The 18,751-nt window shown below is 41.0% G+C and overlaps 1 protein-coding gene across 1 annotated transcript in view; it reads right to left on the bottom strand.

Moving 5' to 3' along the window:
• LOC110162155 (multiple epidermal growth factor-like domains protein 11) overlaps window positions 1-18,751 on the bottom strand; it is a 265,012-nt gene that overhangs the window by 113,228 nt on the left and 133,033 nt on the right. Inside the window, exons 5-7 of the mRNA XM_055154873.1 lie at window positions 5,237-5,483; window positions 3,890-4,010; window positions 1,887-2,023 (exon numbers count right to left, since the gene is read on the bottom strand). Coding sequence (XP_055010848.1) covers window positions 1,887-2,023; window positions 3,890-4,010; window positions 5,237-5,483 — 505 coding nt within the window. The remainder of the gene's footprint in view (window positions 1-1,886; window positions 2,024-3,889; window positions 4,011-5,236; window positions 5,484-18,751) is intronic.

Below are 18,751 nucleotides of genomic sequence, written 5' to 3'. Positions count from 1 at the left end.
CGCTCTATCCCAGGTCAAGATGTCTCATATTTTCACACTCGCGTTGGATAATTTCCCGAGGGACAGACTTAACTTCAGTGTGTGGGGGTAAGAGGGAGCGGGGAGAGAAGGGGATACAGCGCCTCTGATGGTTTCGAGACTTTAGGGTTATTTTATTCTTTATTAAAAGAGCCGTATGGAGGATTTTGAGTTGAAATTCCATAAACGTGACTAAACTCTGTCCCCAGATACGAAATAAACAAATCAAATATAACTCTTACTGATAGAAATTGTCATAAGGAATAAGTTTGTCTGTCTGCGCCGGGTCGGGTACTCGCAAACTGAAATGGTCTGGAGTTTTACGGGCGGGTATTTGGGTAGTGATGACAAACGGGCGGGTCAAGTGAATCAAATGAACAACGAACGGGAGAAAAAGTGCCATTTCCAGGACTTTATTTTTTTTAAATTACATAAAAAAATCTGGTGATCGGCTTGATGGCTGCGCTCCTGGTTTAGTCCTGGTTTAGACCTGGTTAAGTATTGGTTTAGATCTGGTCCAGTCTTGGTCTAGTCCTGGCGATCATCTTGGCGGTTGCCGTGTGTATATATATTTATTCAAATGACACTGGTTTAGTCCTGGTTTAGTCCTGTTAAGTTCTAATTTAGACCTGATTTAGTCCTGGGTCAGTCCTGGTTTCGACCTGGTTTAGTCCTGGTTAAGTCCGGGTTAAGTCCTAGTTTAATCCTGGTTTAGTCCTGGTTTAGTCCTGGTTCATTCCTGATTCAGTCCTGGTTCAGTCCTGGTTTAATCCTGGTTTAGTCCTGGTTTAGACCTGGTTCAGTCCTGGTTCAATCCTGGTTTAATCCTGGTTTAGTCCTGGTTTAGTCCTGGTTCATTCCTGGTTCAGTCCTGGTTTCGTCCTGGTTAAACCTGGTTCAGTCCTGGTTCAGTCCTGGTTTAATCCTGGTTTAATCCTGGTTTAGTCCTGGTTTAGTCCTGGTTCATTCCTGGTTCAGTCCTGGTTTAGTCCTGGTTAAGTCCTGGTTTAATCCTGGTTTCGACCTGGTTAAGTCCTGGTTTAATCCTGGTTTAGTCCTGGTTAAATCCTGGTTAAATCCTGGTTTAATCCTGGTTTAGTCCTGGTTAAATCCTGGTTAAATCCTGGTTTAGTCCTGATTTAGTCCTGGTTTAATCCTGGTGTTCGGCTCTGCAGTTTGCGGCGTGTATATATTTATAATCCACCAATGACGTGGTGTAGGTTCAGTCCTGGTTCAGTCCTGGTTTAGTCCTGGACTTTTGGGCTGTCAGACTGACCCTGATTCATCACGGGTTAAAGGGCGGGTAACGGGTGGAGCCAGTGCAGATTTGACTTTGATATAATCGCGGGTTAAAGGGCGGGTGTGGTGCTGAACTGCGTGGGTGTGGGTCTCCAAAAATGGACCCTTGCAGGACTCTGATGTGTATTAATAATATTTTGTGTTTTTTCGACCCCTGTGAAAATGAGATGGCACAGCTCAAGAAATTAAAATTAAAAAATAAAATTAATAATACTGATTTATTCTTAATTGTAACTTTTCTCGCTGGGTTTTTCCACCATCTACTTGTTGCAATTGCCTTTTCTGAACAAGCTCACTTTTTCAACTCCTCTTTTGATAATTTATCTTAAAAAAATCTATGCAAAATAAATAAAAACAGTAATAAGAGTCACATGTTGTTCCTGTACAAGTATAAATTCTACTCTGTGACCCTAATATTGATTTTAAAGAGTAAACTGCATCTGATCGATACTTGACCGAGAAAAATCATCTCTTGGTATTTTTTCGTAAATCCTTCATGCTTTGGTGATCCTGCTTCGGTGTGATTTCCCCGGGGACATGTGCGCAGACAGACCAGCGGGGGGCAGTACCTCTCTCCGATGTACCCGGCGTTACACTGGCACTGCCCGCTGATGTGGTCACACAGGCCTCCGTTTCTGCACAGACACTCCTCGGAACAGTTCATCCCGAACAGACCGAAGGGGCACGGCTGGGCACACACCGGACCCTGGGAGAGAAATACACGGTTTAATATTTCTGTTTCATCAACTAAAATATCTGATCACAGTTTTTGTTAATGTCAGATTTTCTGTTTGATTAAAAGTAATGGATTTTATCAACTACATTCACCAAACAACTAAGAATAATTACTGTACTTTTTCAAAGGTTTGGGTGTTTCCTGCGACTCATATTCCAGTTTGACTTATATACCGTATTTTCCAGGCTGTTAGGCGCTTTGGATTATAAGACGCACTGTCAGTAAATGGTCTATTTTTGAACTTTTTTCACAAATAAACCACACTGGACTTTAAAGGAAACACAACAGTGTGATGGGTGAGTGGTTTTGTTTGTTTGTTCGTTCACGGTGACTCTGGGCTTTGTTCAGTTGTGGCGTGTAGGGAGGTGCTGTCTGGGACCAACGGATTGTCGGCGTGTTCGCAGTGACTCAGTTGTTCAGTCGTGTCTAGAAGCGGCACATCGCGCTCGCTTTTTCGGTTCGTTCCTCCGTTTCCGTTCCTCGTCGGCGTGGAGTGATGAGTGTGTCTGTGGGTGTGTTTCGCTGTGCGGTCGCTGTCTGCTCCGTGTGTGTTTGCGGCTTTGTAGTTTACTGAAGTCGTGCTGGGACACCTGAGTGGATTCGTGTATAAGGCGCTCTGGATTGGTTTGGTTGGTCGTTTTTTGATAGGGTTGGAGGTTTATGAGCGAGTGTAATAGCCCAGAAAATACGGTATTAAAATTCTGACAGTGAAGCGGTGAGAGGTTCTAGTCTTGTGTGTGAGTATCTGCTGCTCCTGTTCCTCCTGTACCACTGTCACTTGGCACTCTACTGCGCATGTCTCCTGTTCTGTCTGTATCATGTCAGTCGATCGCACCAGTTACTTCTAATTTAAACAAAGTTACAAAGACGACGGAGAAAACTGAACACAAATGCCCCCAAAAAGAAAATCAGAAATCTGCAGCTGAAAATGTTAATCGAGCAGCAGAAAGAAAGTTTGGAGTGAGAGAGAAACTTGTGACTTGTGGAGGATGCACCGTGAAACTTTCCTGAAGTCACTGGATGGATGGACAAAGCCTGGACTTCAGCGACACCGAAACCATCCTGTCGGGATTCAGAAAGACCCGAATAATTCTAACTGGAACTGATGCTGAGTCTGACGACAGCGACACAGAAGAGGAAGCGTCGCTCTGTTTACCTCCGGAGGTCGTGGAGTTGCTCAGAAGTGACACCGAGGATGAAGAATTGAATGGATTTAGTGATTTGGAGTGAGATGGAGAGTTTGGTTAAACTTGTTCTGTTCTGTTGTTTATGTTATAGTTTATCTGAAGAACTGTTCATATGTGACGTTAACAGTCTGTTGTTCTCTCTTCTATTGTTTTTACTAGAACTTGACTTTCAAGATCAAATGTCGGTTCCTGGTCTCTGATTTTATAATATAATAATAATTAATTTTCCCCCAAAAAGTGCAACTTATATATGTTTTTATCTTCTTCATTACGCATTTTTGGCTGGTGCGACTTCTACGCCAGAGCAACTTATTGTCCGAAAAATACGGTGTTTGATCAAACCTTGACTAAACTAAAAAAATTTTGTTCCGATTTCTTCTCAAAATGAACACTGGATCAGCAGACTTGTGTCCATATCATACATGTTGGTATTGGCCATTTTTGTCTTATTATTGTTAATATTGTAGTCAAACTGAAAAATAACAATATAGATTTACTGTTTTTGTGAAATCCTAACATTATTCAGTGCATCTCTGTTGAACGCAAAAGAGATGTCAGTGATATAATCCATCAATCAATTAAATTTTTAAATAATGTTGTCCAAAAGCAGCAAAAAGAGAAAAAGAGAGACAGAGAGAGACATCATTACCATCCACCCAGGGGGACAGGTGCAGAGGCCGCTCACATGGTGACAGGTGCCTCTGTTCTGACAGGGGCAGCGCTGCTCACACAGGGGGCCGTGTTTCCCCGGGGGACAGGGCTCCTCACAGCTGGAACACAGACAAACAGACAAATACAACACAAATACATTAGAGAATTTCACAGTAATGGTTTCTGTATGGAAATGTTCTACAGGACTCGGCACCATTTTACGTTTTTCAGAGACTGGTTTATAATACATGGATTTTATTTGTGCTGAGACGCTGTGTAATTATTTATCAGTAGGTTTCAAGTGATGTAAAAGTAGGAACATTGTCATAGTAATACATAATTCAAAACTATATTTCTCATGGATGGTCCTCAAAATGGCGTCCATAACAGGAAAAAGCTATTCATTTCTGTGTCTAAAAATGTTATAGTTTTTTTTTTTTCCATGTACAGTTTAAGAGGTATGGAAGCCTATTTCTGCCAATAAATAAAAAATAAAAGCCTCACAGAAAGTCATAATTCTGAGTTTAAAAAGTCATAATTACGAGTTTTAAAAGTCATAATTATGAGTTTAAAAGTCATAATTATGAGTTTAAAAGTCATAATTATGAGTTTTAAAAGTCATAATTATGAATTTTAAAGTCATATGAGTTTTAAGTCATAGTTATGAGTTTTAAAGTCATAATTACAAGTTTAAAAGTCATAATTCTGAGTTTTAAAAAGTCATAATTACAAGTTTAAAAGTCATAATTATGAGTTTAAAAGTCATAATTATGAGTTTTAAAAGTCATAATTATGAGTTTAAAAAGTCATAATTATGAGTTTTAAAAGACATAATTACGAATTTTAAAGTCATATGAGTTTTAAGTCATAGTTATGAGATTTAAAGTCATAATTCTGAACATTAAAGTCATAATTATGAATTTTAAAGTAATAATTATTAATTTCTGTGAGGCTTTTTTTTTAATTTATTGGTGAAAATAAGCTTACATAAAGAGGCAGTAACATAATATTATTTTTTTGTATTTAGGATTATTATTATTATTATGAAGATGATTATGATTATGTCTATGATTATTTTATTGTATGTAACTTTTTTGCCCAAAACTAGAAGAAAATAAAACATTTGGTGATGTTTATTGCACTGAAAAACATTGGACTGTACAAGAACACACCACCAAGTTACAAGTCAGGTTTGTGGAGAGGCAAGCCTGCTCATGGTATTTTTGAGCAATGAAAACAGCTGTGATTAAAGTGAAGATTTTTTTTACTTAATTTGACTCCCTTTTTTTTTTTTTTACTTTGGCTAAAATGTTCCGCAGTAGAGCTTTAATAAAGTCGTACTCACAAAACCCCGGTGTACCCGGGCGCGCACAGACACTCCCCGGTCTGGTGGTGACACGTGGCTCCGTTCTCACAGCTACACTCCAGCAGACAGTCTTTCCCATAATGCCGAGCGTCGCAGTGCTCCTCGCAGCGCCACCCCTGGTAGCCCTCGGTACAGACGCAGGCGCCGGTGATGGGGTTACACTTGGCTCCGTTTCGACACTGGCAGCGGTTTGTGCAGTGAGGGCCCCAGAAGTCACTCTCACAGGCTGGAAACACGACAAATGTGAAATACAGAGTTAGTCGATCCTGTGGTTTACCCATTAATTAATTAAAAGTCCATTATGTAACTTTTCTGGAGGAAAGAGCACAGCACATTTGACTCTGAGAAGATTTTTCTTTGAGTTGAATTTTCCTCAGTATGACATTACCTTGCATCAGGGTTGTCAGAATGATCAAAAATCAGATTCTGCACAGCAAAAACTGGAGAGTTAGAGTTGTTTTTAACACCAAAAGTGTTATTTTAACTATTTGAAAGTTAAATGGGGGTTCGAGTTGGGGTTATTTGCCAGAGTTTATATGATTGGGTTACTTCAACTTAATTCAACTTCCCTTAGTGTTAATTTAACACCTCCCATTCACCACTTCAAACTCCCACGAGAGAAGACTAGTTTGAACCACTTTTGTGCATAATTTCATCTTAAATTAACTAAAATGAAGTGTAAAAATAAAACATCTCTGTGTATTGTTGAGCTAAATCAGGATAACTCTACAAAGTGTTATCCGTTGACTCTCAAAACTTTAATATAACTCTTGATTTTGAGATTACACAGAAACTTTGGTCCAGTGTTACTTAATTAACCATTTTAACATTTCCAAAAGTGTTAAATTAACTCCAGAACAGATTGGACTCATATAAACCCTGAGAAAATGTTAAAATTCATTCTGTTAGTCAATTTTAACACTCCATTTTTTGCTCTGTAATCAATACTAAAACGGGTATCGAAACTAGATTCTAAAAGGTTTAATGCCACATGCTGAAACATTCTAGGCAAAGCAATACGATATCCATGGAGACAATGTGGCAGGGGATCATGACGTTATGATTTGGACATTTTAAATCACAATATTCATCTAAAACAACTTAAAAGAAGAAACAGTTCAGCTGATTTAGAGGACACAACGACGTCACACACAGCAACCGGGCTCAGTGTTTACGGAAAGTCGCCTAAACGTTGGGCTTGTCTCCCAAAAGACGGTCCAGTTATTTGTAAAATGGACAGGTTACACGTCCACGGCCGCTTCATTTGTTTGAGTCTTTAGTCTCTTTGTATTTGACTTACAGGTTTTTTATTTTCCGTTGACGTCGGAGTCAGGACCGTCTGTAGCCGCGCTCGGACAGCATTTCAAAAACTGCCCGGTTCCAATAAGACCCCTCCAATTTGTCCTGAATACAGTGACCCCCCCCAAATATTAATAAACTCGCTAAACTTGCTTTCCCTCCATTGACTAGGTGGGATGAATGTGACCTGACCGTTCAGACTGAAGTCGCATGCGAAAAGATCGGATATGTATCGGTTTTAGGAGCACATATCCGAGTGTCCTGGGTCACATTTGAAACAAGCGCAATCAGAGACGTCAACCTGGTCCCCATGAGGCGTCGGTGGGTCACTTCATCACCACAGAAGCAGTTTATGAGGAGCCCAGCCCATATTACATGATCGTTACATCCACAGTGTAATGTGTGTATCTGTACAGGCCCATGAACATTTGTGTGATGTTGGTCACACATGAGAATGTCTGTGTTTACTAGTGTGGAACCAAAATGTCATTTTTCATGAGTTGTGTGTATGTTAGTTGTGTGATTGTAGATCAGTGTGTTGTTTATCACCAGAAAAACAAGAAATGGAAATGATTTTTGGTCCAATTAGAATTTTAACGGCTACACTGAAAGAGAAAGGAACTGTTATAATTACTGATTATCTGGAAAACTATTAATATTTTACTATAAATGCATAGAACTAGAAATAGATAATAATTTTTCTGAGATTTTGAGACACTCCCGTTGCTCGAGCTCGATCCTTCGTGGCTTTATGATCAAAAACGCATATTTGACCTTAATCCGTGTATCATTCGTTCATTCGTTTTTCAATATAAAACCAAAAATAAGAAAACGAAAAAACAACAGTTTTCTTCGTTATTTGTCTCCAAAACCAAAATGAAAAAACGGATAACGATTCGTTTTTTCAGTTTTCGATTTTGTGTTTAAATGAAGAATGGAAAAAACTGATAACGGCCGTTTCCCGTGTACATGACTTCCGTGACTGCGATGCCGAACTTTTGCACCGGGTACGGACTGAACCAGGACTGATCCAGGTCCGAGACCAGACCGGGACCAGAGCGGGACCAGAGCGGGACCAGAGCGGGACCAGAGCGGGATCAGAGCGGAACTGAGACCGAGACCAGCGGTCCGAGCGGTTCCGTGTCATCGTCTCCGCGGTGGTTCTGTGCGGGGAAAGTGAGAATGTTCTGTGGACTACAGGTCCGGACGGGCTGCTCCAGTCCTCCGCGCTCAAGAACCGCGGCTGGTTCCAAGGTGGTGCAAAACATCCAACTGACGCTTTCACACCAACGAAAACGAACCCAACTAAGAGCTTTTGGTTCAAATGGACCAGGTCCGGGACCAGACCGGGACCAGAGCGCTACTGAGACTGGGACCAGACCGGGAGCAGAGCGGGCCTGAGACTGGGACCAGACCGGGACCAGACCGGGCCTGAGACCGAGACAAGACCGAGACCAGATCGGAGGCTCAGAGCCCACGGCAGGACCGGAGCTCGAAGCTGAGGCTTGGACCCCGCGGAGGCTCAGAGTCAAAGCTTGGAGTCCGCCCCAGTCCCGCTCTGGTCCCGCTCTGGTCCCGCTCTAGTCCCGGTCTGGTCTCGGACCTGGATCAGTCCTGGTTCAGTCTGTACCCGGTGCAAAAGTTCGGCATCGCAGTCACAGAAGTCACGTAAACGGGAAACGGCCGTTATCCGTTTTTTCCATTCTTCATTTAAACACAAAATCGAAAACTGAAAAAACAAATCGTTATCAGTTTTTTCATTTTGGTTTTGGAGACAAATAACGAAGAAAACTTGTTTTTTCGTTTTCTTATTTTTGGTTTTATATTGAAAAACGAATGAACGAATGATACACGGATTGACCTTGGTTACCTTGACCGGTTTCAACCTGTAACATCCAGTCTGCCCCGGTTATGTGTGTGCCAACTTGTGTGATGACTGCGTGAATATTTTAGCCCGCAGATGGTTCAGAAATTGCCGATCCTTTAGAATGGCGTGACCTTTCAATTGACCCGTGTGACCTCAAATGACCTCGGATCGTCACCAAACTTCTTTTTTTTTTGCAGCATCCGGCACGGAGGATTGACCCACGTACCAAATTTGGTGACAATCGGTTCATAAATGCCGGAATTATCGCGGGTGGACAGACGCACAGACACACAGGGTGAATACAAAACCTGAACCTGTGTCGTTCAGACGGTCGTTAAAAGATCAGATACAGGTCGCATTGGGGTGAAAAAATCAGATTTGGGTCACTTCGGGCTGCAGTCTGAAGCGATTAAAGATTACTCAAACATGCACAGATTACTCCAAATACAACTCTGGGTGAGGGGAAACTACAACATGGTTCAAATTCTGTGAAAAGTCAATTTTGCAGAATATTTGTGCTTTAAAACCTTCATCCGCTCTGATTGATTTCAAGGCAAAATTACCAGCCAGTGAAGAAAGTTTAGTTTTTAATATATTTCAAGTGCAATTTCCTTGACCAATATTTTGTCAGAATTAAACAGAAAATAACCAAACAGAAAACTTATTATAATGACATCGAAGTCCTTTCACACGACCACAATTGCATCTTTGTGACTGAAAAATGCGACCACGGTTCGATGGACGATAGTTGGAAAATTAATTATCTTAAGTTCGCTCGCGTTCAAAGAGAAGACATTGAACTGTGGATGCGGATGTGCCTTTGATACTTACAAAGGATGAATTAATGAAAATAAAAAAGAAAAAATAAATAATAATAATAATAATAATGATGAGTAATTATTACAGCAAGAAAAACGAAGTGATGGGTCAAACAAAATCTGGTCTTACAGCATTTATATATTCAATCCACCATTTCTATTTGCTTTTAAATTTGTCTAAAAGTAATTCTCTCCATCCTAAAGACATCATAAACAATCTCAAATCTTTCCTAGCAGCCGCACTCAAAATCTGGAACAGGTATTTAACTTTATACGTCACATTCTCACCCATCAGGAAACCCACATACACTGTTTCAAGTCGAAATGGTCAATACAGAACACAGTTTCTAATACACGAATCAAGAATCTCGGACTTCTGGTCATTGCGCAATTCATACTGAGAAGGATTTTCTGAAAAAGTGAGCATCAAACCGCCACGTTTGTTTTCCCAGTGGGATGTGTCTATTGTCAAAGTCGACCTTTTCAAGTCTTTTGAACCATATCACTTTTGTTTCTGGTTCTGATATTGTCATATTTTAGTTTTGGGATTCGGACATTGTTAATTATGTGGTTGTTGGATCCAAACAGCGGAAAACGGCTTGAGAAATTTGTTTGCGAACTCCATAAATGCAAAAGGGAATCAGATGTGTGTGACTGCAAACCTCTGTTCAAACTGTTTTTCTTCCCAACGGAATTGAAAAATAGTGAAAGGTGAAGGCGATGGGCAGGATTGATCCAAGGGAAGAACCTGACTGACTAAAGCCTCCCGAGTTTACAGCGAACATTTTGTATGTGGAGCGACAACAAAACAAAATCCCGATCTTTCACTCAACCTCAGTTACGAATTTAAAAAGTCAACGCCAAAGCGAAAGGCACCAACTGTTCACCAAGAAACACCTTCCACTGCAAAGAGACCAAGACGTGATGTTGCTGTAAAACCACAAGAACAAGAAAGTGCAGCTCAGTCTGTTTGTCTTCTGCTCCTCTACATTAACAAACGGGATCCTGCTTTGTTGTCGCTCCACATACAAAATGTTCTCTGTAAACTCGGGATGATTTAATCAGTCAAAGGTTTCCTTTTTGGTTCTTCCTGTGGATCAATCCTGCCCATCGCCTTCACCTTTCACTATTTTTCAATTCCTTTGGGAAGAGAAACAGTTTGAACAGAGGTTTACAGTCACACACATCTGATTCACTTTTGCATTTATGGAGTTCGCAAACAAATTTCTCAAGCCGTTTTCCACTGTTTGGATCCAACAACCACATAATTAACGATGTCCGAATCCCAAAACTAAAATATGACAATATCAGAACCAGAAACAAAAGTGATATGGATCAAAAGACTTGAAAAGATCGACTTTGTCAATAGACGCATCCCACTGGGAAAACAAACATGGAGGTTTGATGATCACTTTTTTGGAAAATCCTTCCCAGTATGAATTGCGCAATGACCGGAAGTCCGAGATTCTTGATGCGTGTATGAGCTTATGCTGTCACTTTAGTTTAGGTGTTCATGTGGGAATTGTCAGACGATGCGGGGTGGAGGAGGCGGGTGTGAAGCGCTTTCTGCTACATCAAACGCGTCATAGGTGTAGCTGCCGCGTCATTGTTGTAGCAGTTTTAGTTCGTTGTCACGTGTGAGGGTGGCAGAAATACGCTGCAATTTGTTAAAAAAAAAAAGCCAAATCAATCTAAAAACCACTAGGGCGACATATACAAGGCCCACACATCACTCTTAGAAGGTAGAAAGCTCTGAAAAGTTGATTTTGCATGAGATGGGCCCTTTAAAATAGGCAAAAAAAATCACATCAAACTTTTTTTTTATACATCTACATAAATTCAGGTTTTAAAGACATAAAAACACAGTGTATCATCACAGTGTTTTCGGTTTGAGAGAAGAACCCAGCCTAAATATACAGAGTTTGTGCGTTAAACATGTGTGAATGAAACAAAACACAACTCGAGGTCTGTTTGCGATGAGGAAACAACATTAGAACAGGAAAAAAACAACAGAAAATAGCGTAATACGGGCCTGTTAACACAGCGGGACACTTGTAAAGGTCGTATCTCTGTGTGATTTAAACAGAGCTGTATTTAAAGTGTGAGGCGTGCTCGTGTCTCGTGGGGAGGACAGCGCTCGTCTCCAGGACACTGAGCTGTTCTTGGACCACTGCTGTTTCTGAGGCATAAATCTGAGCCACAGGAGCAGACGGGGACAGGAGCCGCCGCGTGGACACCTTTAAAATGTCATTGACAAAAAGGAATTAAGAAAAAGTCTGTTCAAAGTGTTCTTACAGCGACATTATATCTGACACTTAAAGGACCTATATTATTATAAGATCTATGTTTTAATGTTGTTTCCTCGTCTTAAACACACAAACTCTGCAATTTTAGGCTGAGTTCTTCTTTCTCTCAAACAGAAAACACTGTTCCACCTTGTGATGTCATGTGGTTATACAGGAAGTGCTCCACTGTGTTTTAAACTCCATACACCTTCACTAGAATCGTTTGGAGATCTGGAATTGCCTAATTTCTACCAAACAACAAGATAAAAGGAGCTGTTAACTTGAAAACTATGGCTTCGTTACATCACAAGGTGAAACTTTGAGCTTTGGAGTAAAGCCCCGCACTGTTTTGCGTCGGGTCCCACAGGAGGCCAGATGCTCGCTAGGGTTGGGGAAGTAACAAAAAACAAAAAAAAAAGGTGGAGAATGGAATAAATGAAGTACTGTTTTATTAACAGGAATGTTAACAAAACATGTACAGAAAATATGTACATAAAATAACCTAAACTAAGATACAGGCTTGTCAAATCCTGATCCCGTCAGATTTCAGAAGCTCATCCGGGTCGGGCCTGGTTAGTACTTGGATGGGAGACACTGGGAATTCCAGGTGCCACAGTGGGGCGCCAGATGTAAAAACTGTTGTTGTGTCCTTAGGCAAGACACGTCACCCACATTGCCTAGTATGAAAGTGGTGTGTGTGTGAGTGATGGTGGTTGGAGGGACCGATGGCGCCGATTGGCATGGCAGCTGCTCTTCAGTCTGTCTGCCCCAGGGCGGCTGTGGCTACATTAGTAGTTTATCACCACTGGGTCTGGAGGGACTGAAAAATGCTCTGTAAAACGTCTGTGAAAAGTGCTATATAAATAAAAACTTAGATAACACTTTATAATAACTACACCTTATTTAGCCTTAATAAAGCATGAATAAAGACTTAATTAATAATGATTCATGCTTAGTAAATGCTTAATAAAGCATGATTCATCTTCACGTTAGAAAAGCTCTCAAAAAGTCTTAACTAACAGATAACAGCTGCCTGAATTATCATTGCATTACATTATTAGTAAATCATTTTCTCATAGCTTATTAATCATTAATAAATGCTCAAATGGTTAGTTCATGAGTAATTAAGTATGAAATAATTATGAGTAACTATTTACAGCACAGGCAAATTAAGTGCAAGTGCTAATTAAGGTAGTAATTAAGTAGTTACTAAGCATGAATCATTATTAATTAAGTCTTTGTTCATTATTAATTAAGCCTTTGTTCATGCTTTATTAAGGCTAAATAAGGTGTAGTTATTATAAAGTGTTACCAAAACTTATTACTTACTTTCTTACTTAATGAAGTGTTACTCAGACGTGTGTGAATGAAACAAAACACAACTCCAGGTCTGTTTTTGAGGAGTTAACAACATTATAACATGTCTTAAAGCTCACAAGAGTCAGTTCTGTGTAATGGAGGGTTAGGGTAGGACTTTCAAGAATAAAACAGTAAAAGTTATATCTGATTTGAACACGTTTCCTTTATTTATATGTACAGTATACGGTGCGATAGGTTTTGTTTATGGAATTTAAAATAGAAACTGTACACACTGTCCTTTTAAATTAAGACAAATCTTCTGTACACGATTTTCGAGCTGTGAAGTGAGGAAACTTAAATCTGTCTTGTCACACACTTTTTGATACGTCGCTATAGTCTTCATAATCGTATGCAAGAACTGTTCAGGCCTGTGCGAAACTTTAAAACAGCTTTTTCAGACGGCGAAGTGAAACAGAGTGAACCACCGTCTTCATGTTAAATATTCAGGGAAAGGATGGTGTATAGTATATTTTCTATTAATACTTTGCAGTGACGTCATGCTGGCGGTGGCCTACATGTGTCTCTACGGTGGAATGTTCAGCAGTTTCCGTAGCGATACGGCGCACACGTTAGAAAACACTGTGAAAATAGGTTTGAAAATAGTTTTAAAACTCAAGTAAAAGTAAAAAAATGGATCCAAACAAGCCTGGGATTGTGTTAAAAACAAAACTCAGATTAAATTATAAACAGAGCAGTGCTTCCAGTTAGCGTCACACCTCTAGGAAATGTTGATAACAGCTGAAAATTATCAATATTATAGGTTGTATCCATATCTAGAATTTCACTGTTTACTGGGTTTTTTTTTTTGTTTTTTTTTAAGAAATCTCCAAATTTATGATCCACAAATGTTGAATCTTATTATTTGTTTGGCTGTCGTGTCTTTGGCGTTTTGAATCATGACTCCACTTTCTGAAGCAACTGTGAAGAAATAATTTCACTTTTGTTTAATTATACAGACAGAGAAGACGCTGGACTTTGTGCCAGTTTTTGTTTCGTGTGGATAGGCCCAATAATTACAAAGATATGAACCATAAACCAAGTCGACAAATCTGCATCTGACATTTACACAGAAAACTCCACCTGAGGATTCTCCAGTTCAGGTTTGATCTGTTGATACTCGACAGTGAGATCACGCTGGGGGTGTTCTGTATGTATGTCTAAGGAGGAATGTTCAGCAGTAACATGATTAGCAAATACATGTGTTTTGGTGTTGGTCTGTAGAAAGTGATTTAGACCTGATTTAGTCCAGCTCTAGTCTTGGGTTAGACCTGGTTTAGATTTGGTTTAGTCCTGGTTTAGTCAAGTTTTAGTCTTGGGTTAGACCTGGTTTAGATTTGGTTTAGTCCTGGTTTAGTCAAGTCTTAGTCTTGGGTTAGACCTGGTTTAGATTTGGTTTAGTCCTGGTTTAGTTTCCTGGTTTAGTTTTTTTTAGTCTTTTAGGGTTAGACCTGGTTTAGATTTTTAGTCAGTTTTTAGGTTTAGTCCTGGTTTAGTCAAGTTTTAGTCTTGGGTTAGACCTGGTTTAGATTTGGTTTAGACCTGGTTTAGTCAAGTTTTAGTTTTGGGTTAGACCTGGTTTAGTCCAACTCTAGTCTCAGGTTAGATCTGGTTTAGTCCAGCTCTAGTCCTGGGTTAGACCTAGTTTAGTCCTGGTTTAGTTGAGCTCTGGGTTAGTCCTGGTTTCGTCCTGGTTTAGATCTGGTTTAGCCTTGTTTTAGTTCTGGTTTAGGTCTGGTGTATTTGAGCTCAAGTCTTGGGTTAGTCCTGGGTTAGTTCAGACTTAGTCCTGGATTAGGCCTGGTTTAGTCCAGCTCTAGCCTTGGGTTAGATCTGGTTTAGTCCAGTTCCAGTCTTCAAATGGACCTGGTTTAGTCCAGCTCTAGTCATGGGTTAGATCTGGTTTAGTCCTGGTTTAAGACCTGGTTTAGATCTGGTTTAGTCCAGCTCTAGTCTTGGGTTAGATCTAGTTTAGTCCTGGTTTAAGACCTGGTTTAGATCTGGTTTAGTCCAGCTCTAGTCTTGGGTTAGATCTGGTTTAGTCCTGGTTTAAGACCTGGTTTAGATCTGGTTTAGTCCAGGTCTAGTCTTGGGTTAGACCTAGTTTAGTCCTGGTTTAAGACCTGGTTTAGATCTGGTTTAGTCCAGCTCTAGTCTTGGGTTAGACCTAGTTTAGTCCTGGTTTAAGACCTGGTTTAGATCTGGTTTAGTCCAGCTCTAGTCTTGGGTTAGACCTAGTTTAGTCCTGGTTTAAGACCTGGTTTAGATCTGGTTTAGTCCAGCTCTAGTCTTGGGTTAGACCTAGTTTAGTCCTGGTTTAAGACCTGGTTTAGACCTGGTTTAGTCCTGGTTTAGTCTTGGTTTAGTCAAGTTCTAGTCCTGGTTTAGACCTGGTTTAGTCCTGGTTTAGTCTTGGTTTAGTCAAGTTCTAGTCCTGGGTTAGACCTGGTTTAGTCCAAATCTAGTCATCTCACCTGTCGTAGTTCCATCTAAGTCAGTTCTTTTTGGTCAGATTGTGTTAAAAATAAATAAACAAAAAGCTCAAATTAAAGTCTTAAGTAACAGATCTTGAGACAGAGCAGTGCCTCCAGTTAGCATCACACCTCCAAGGACCGTGAACACAACCCGAACCTCACGAGAGAGACCGACAGCGACCCGAGTCCCGCTTTGGCCGCCATCGCCGTCCAACCGCTCGACGCGTTTCCAACCTCACCCGGGAGCGAGCCATGCATCACACAGCAGGGGGCGCTCTCTCTGTCATCACTACTGTACCTGTGAGCGATGACGGATTCCTTCGGACGGCGATTTATTTCCGCTGATGGTGGCGTTCGCAAAATATAACACAATTAGAGCGCGACAGGAGTGACAGATGAAAGCCGTGTGATCCAGTGTTTAAACAGAAAGCACTTAGCAGACACAACCCTCCAAATGTGATTAAGACACTGAGCAGAGACATCGCCGCGAACAACCAACTTTGATTTATTGACAAAAACACAATAAACATATCGGTGTTAAACGGGCGGACTGATAGAAACAGGAAATGAGTAAATATTGTTGTGTAATTGACAATTGTGATGGACGACGAGGTGGAACGTCTCCAAAACTAAAGGTGTTGTTCTGGTGTTTTGATTATTGAGTAAATTCTGGTTCAGGTCTGGTTTGGTTTTGGTTTAGTCCTGGTTCAGTCTTGGGTTAGATCTGGTTTAGTCAAGGTTTTGTCCTGGTTTATTCGACCTCTGGTCTTGGTTTAGTCCTGGTTTAGTCAAGCTCTGGTCTTGGGTTAGTCCTGGTTTAGTCCTGGTTTAGTCCTGGTTCAGTCTTGGGTTAGATCTGGTTTAGTCCTGGTTCAGTCTTGGGTTAGACCTGGTTTAGTCCTGGTTCAGTCTTGGGTTAGACCTGGTTTAGTCCTGGTTCAGTCTTGGGTTAGACCTGGTTTAGTCCTGGTTCAGTCTTGGGTTAGATCTGGTTTTGTCAAGGTTTTGTCCTGGTTTATTCGACCTCTGATCTTGGTTTAGTCCTGGTTTAGTCCTGGTTTAGTCAAGCTCTGGTCTTGGGTTAGTCCTGGTTTAGTCCTGGTTAGTCCTGGTATAGACCCACTTTAGCTGAGCTCTAGTCTTGGGTTAGTTCTGGTTTAGTCCATCCCTAGTCTTAGGTTAGACTTGGTTTAATCCTGGTTTAGACCTGGTTTATTTGAGTTCTAGTCTTGGGTTAGACTAGGTTTAGTCCTGGTTTAGTCTTGGGTCAGACCTGGTTTAGTCAAGGTTTAGTCCTGGTTTAGTCGAGCTCTGGTCTTGGGTTAGACCTGGCTTAGTCACAGTTTAGTCCTGGTTTAGTCCATCCCTAGTCTTGGGTTAGACTTGGTTTAATCCTGGTTTAGACCTGGTTTATTTGAGCTCTAGTCTTGGGTTAGACTTGGTTTAGTCCTGGTTTAGTCCAGTTCTAGTCCTGGATTAGACTTGGTTTAGTCCAGCTCCTCTGGGCTGTTCTGGATCTGCAGTGGTCAGAGTGTTTTAGTCCCGGGTTTGAACTGGTTTAATCCTGGTTTACACCTGACAGACAACGGTTAAACCCGGTTTAGTCCTGGTTTAGTCTTGCTCCAGTCCCACCTGGGTTAGACCTGGTTTTGTCTTGGGTTTTAACCGGTTCTATTGTGATTTTAAAACAATTTTTTCAACTGTAAGACCGCAGACTACATACAGTTCCTTTAAAGAAGTAACTTTACACAACCTGCTTGTTTCCATGGAGATGTAATAACTTTGCCTAGAATGTTCCACTATATGACATTAAACACATCTAAGTCCAAGAAGACAAACGGCAGACACCACTAGGCCAACTTACAGGTAAGATCACTGGAGAGGCAAGCCTACTCCCAGTAAGAATGCATATTTTTCATAGTATTTCTTTTAATATGCAAGGTACATTTAAGGCAGGGGTGGGGCCACGTGGTTTAGTCAAGCTATAGTCTTGGGTTAGACCTGGTTTAGTCCTGGTTTAGACCTGGTTTAGTCCTGGTTTAGTCCTGGTTTAACTGAGCTACAGTCTTGGGTTAGACCTGGTTCAGTCCTGGTTTAGTCCTGGTTTAGACCTGGTTTAGACCTGGTAGCTGAGCTCTAGTCTTGGGTTAGACCTGCTTTAGTCCTGGTTTAATCCTGGTTTAATCCTGATTTAGACCTGATTTAGTTGAGCTCTAGTCTTGAGTTAGACCTGGTTTTGTCCTGGTTTTGTCCACCTCTAGTCTTGGGTTACACATGGTTTAGACCTGGTAGTTAATCTCAAATCTTTAGTTAGACCTGGGTTAGTCCTATTTTAATCCTGGTTTAGACCAGGTTTAGTCCAGCTCTAGTCTTGGGTTAGACATGGTTTAGTCCTGGTTTAGACCTGGTTTAGTCCTGGTTTAGACCTGGTTTAGACCTGGTTTATTTGAGCTCTAGTCTTGGGTTAGACATGGTTTAGTCCTGTTTAGTCCTGGTTTAGTTGAGCTCTAGTCTTGGGTTAGTCTTGGTTTAAATCTGGTTTAGACCTGGTGGTTAAGATCAAATCTTTTAGTTAGACCTGGGTTTGTCCTATTTTAGTCCTGGTTTATACCTTGTTTAGTCCACCTCTAATCTTGGGTTAGACCTGCTTTAATCCTGGTTTAATCCTGATTTAGACCTGATTTAGTTGAGGTCTAGTCTTGAGTTAGACCTGGTTTTGTCCACCTCTAGTCTTGGGTTAGACATGGTTTAGTCCTGATTTAGTTGAGCTATAATCTTGGGTTAGTCCTGGTTTAGTCCTGGTTTAGTTCTAACATATCTAGTCTCTCTGGGTTTAAATCTCACCTCATTTATGAATTTCCCTCATAAAATATATTAAAAAAACATTAACAGTGTCACAACAATAAACACAGAAGAAACGAAAAGGAGCAGAAAGACGAGTGATCTCATGTTCTCTGCCCCCTGTGGAACAATCCGGGCAGAGTCGACTTAAAAGATGCATTTGTTGTTCAAGCGGTTCAAGTACTAAGATAAATAAAAGCGCATGAGCTCATAAGTGTAGCCATTACAAACCTTTATTCCACTTAATCTTCTGCGTAAGTTGGAGCCGACACATCTGGCCCTAAACAAGTTAAACTGCGGCATAAATCAGAGCTAAAAACAAGCACAGAGACGCTCCACGGGGTTTATTGTATGTTACATCAGCTGAGATACATGAATCAAAGGACCATTATGTGTTTGATTTATTCCTGTGGGACCGCGCTCTCCCCAGCAGAGGGAGCAGTGGAGCCCCCGCTTGTTTAAACGGGGCCAAACGAACGGGGCCGAGTTCAAAGACGGGCCCGACCCGGACTCCCCCGTGCGCGTGGGCGGGACGTCGCTGCAGCAGACTCGCG

Source organism: Boleophthalmus pectinirostris, unplaced genomic scaffold, assembly GCF_026225935.1.
Source record: "Boleophthalmus pectinirostris isolate CB_2022bp ecotype Guang Dong unplaced genomic scaffold, ASM2622593v1 HiC_scaffold_19, whole genome shotgun sequence".
Lineage (NCBI taxonomy): Eukaryota > Metazoa > Chordata > Actinopteri > Gobiiformes > Gobiidae > Boleophthalmus > Boleophthalmus pectinirostris.
Note: the sequence above shows the minus strand (reverse complement) of the source record. Positions and strands in the feature narration are given on the sequence as shown.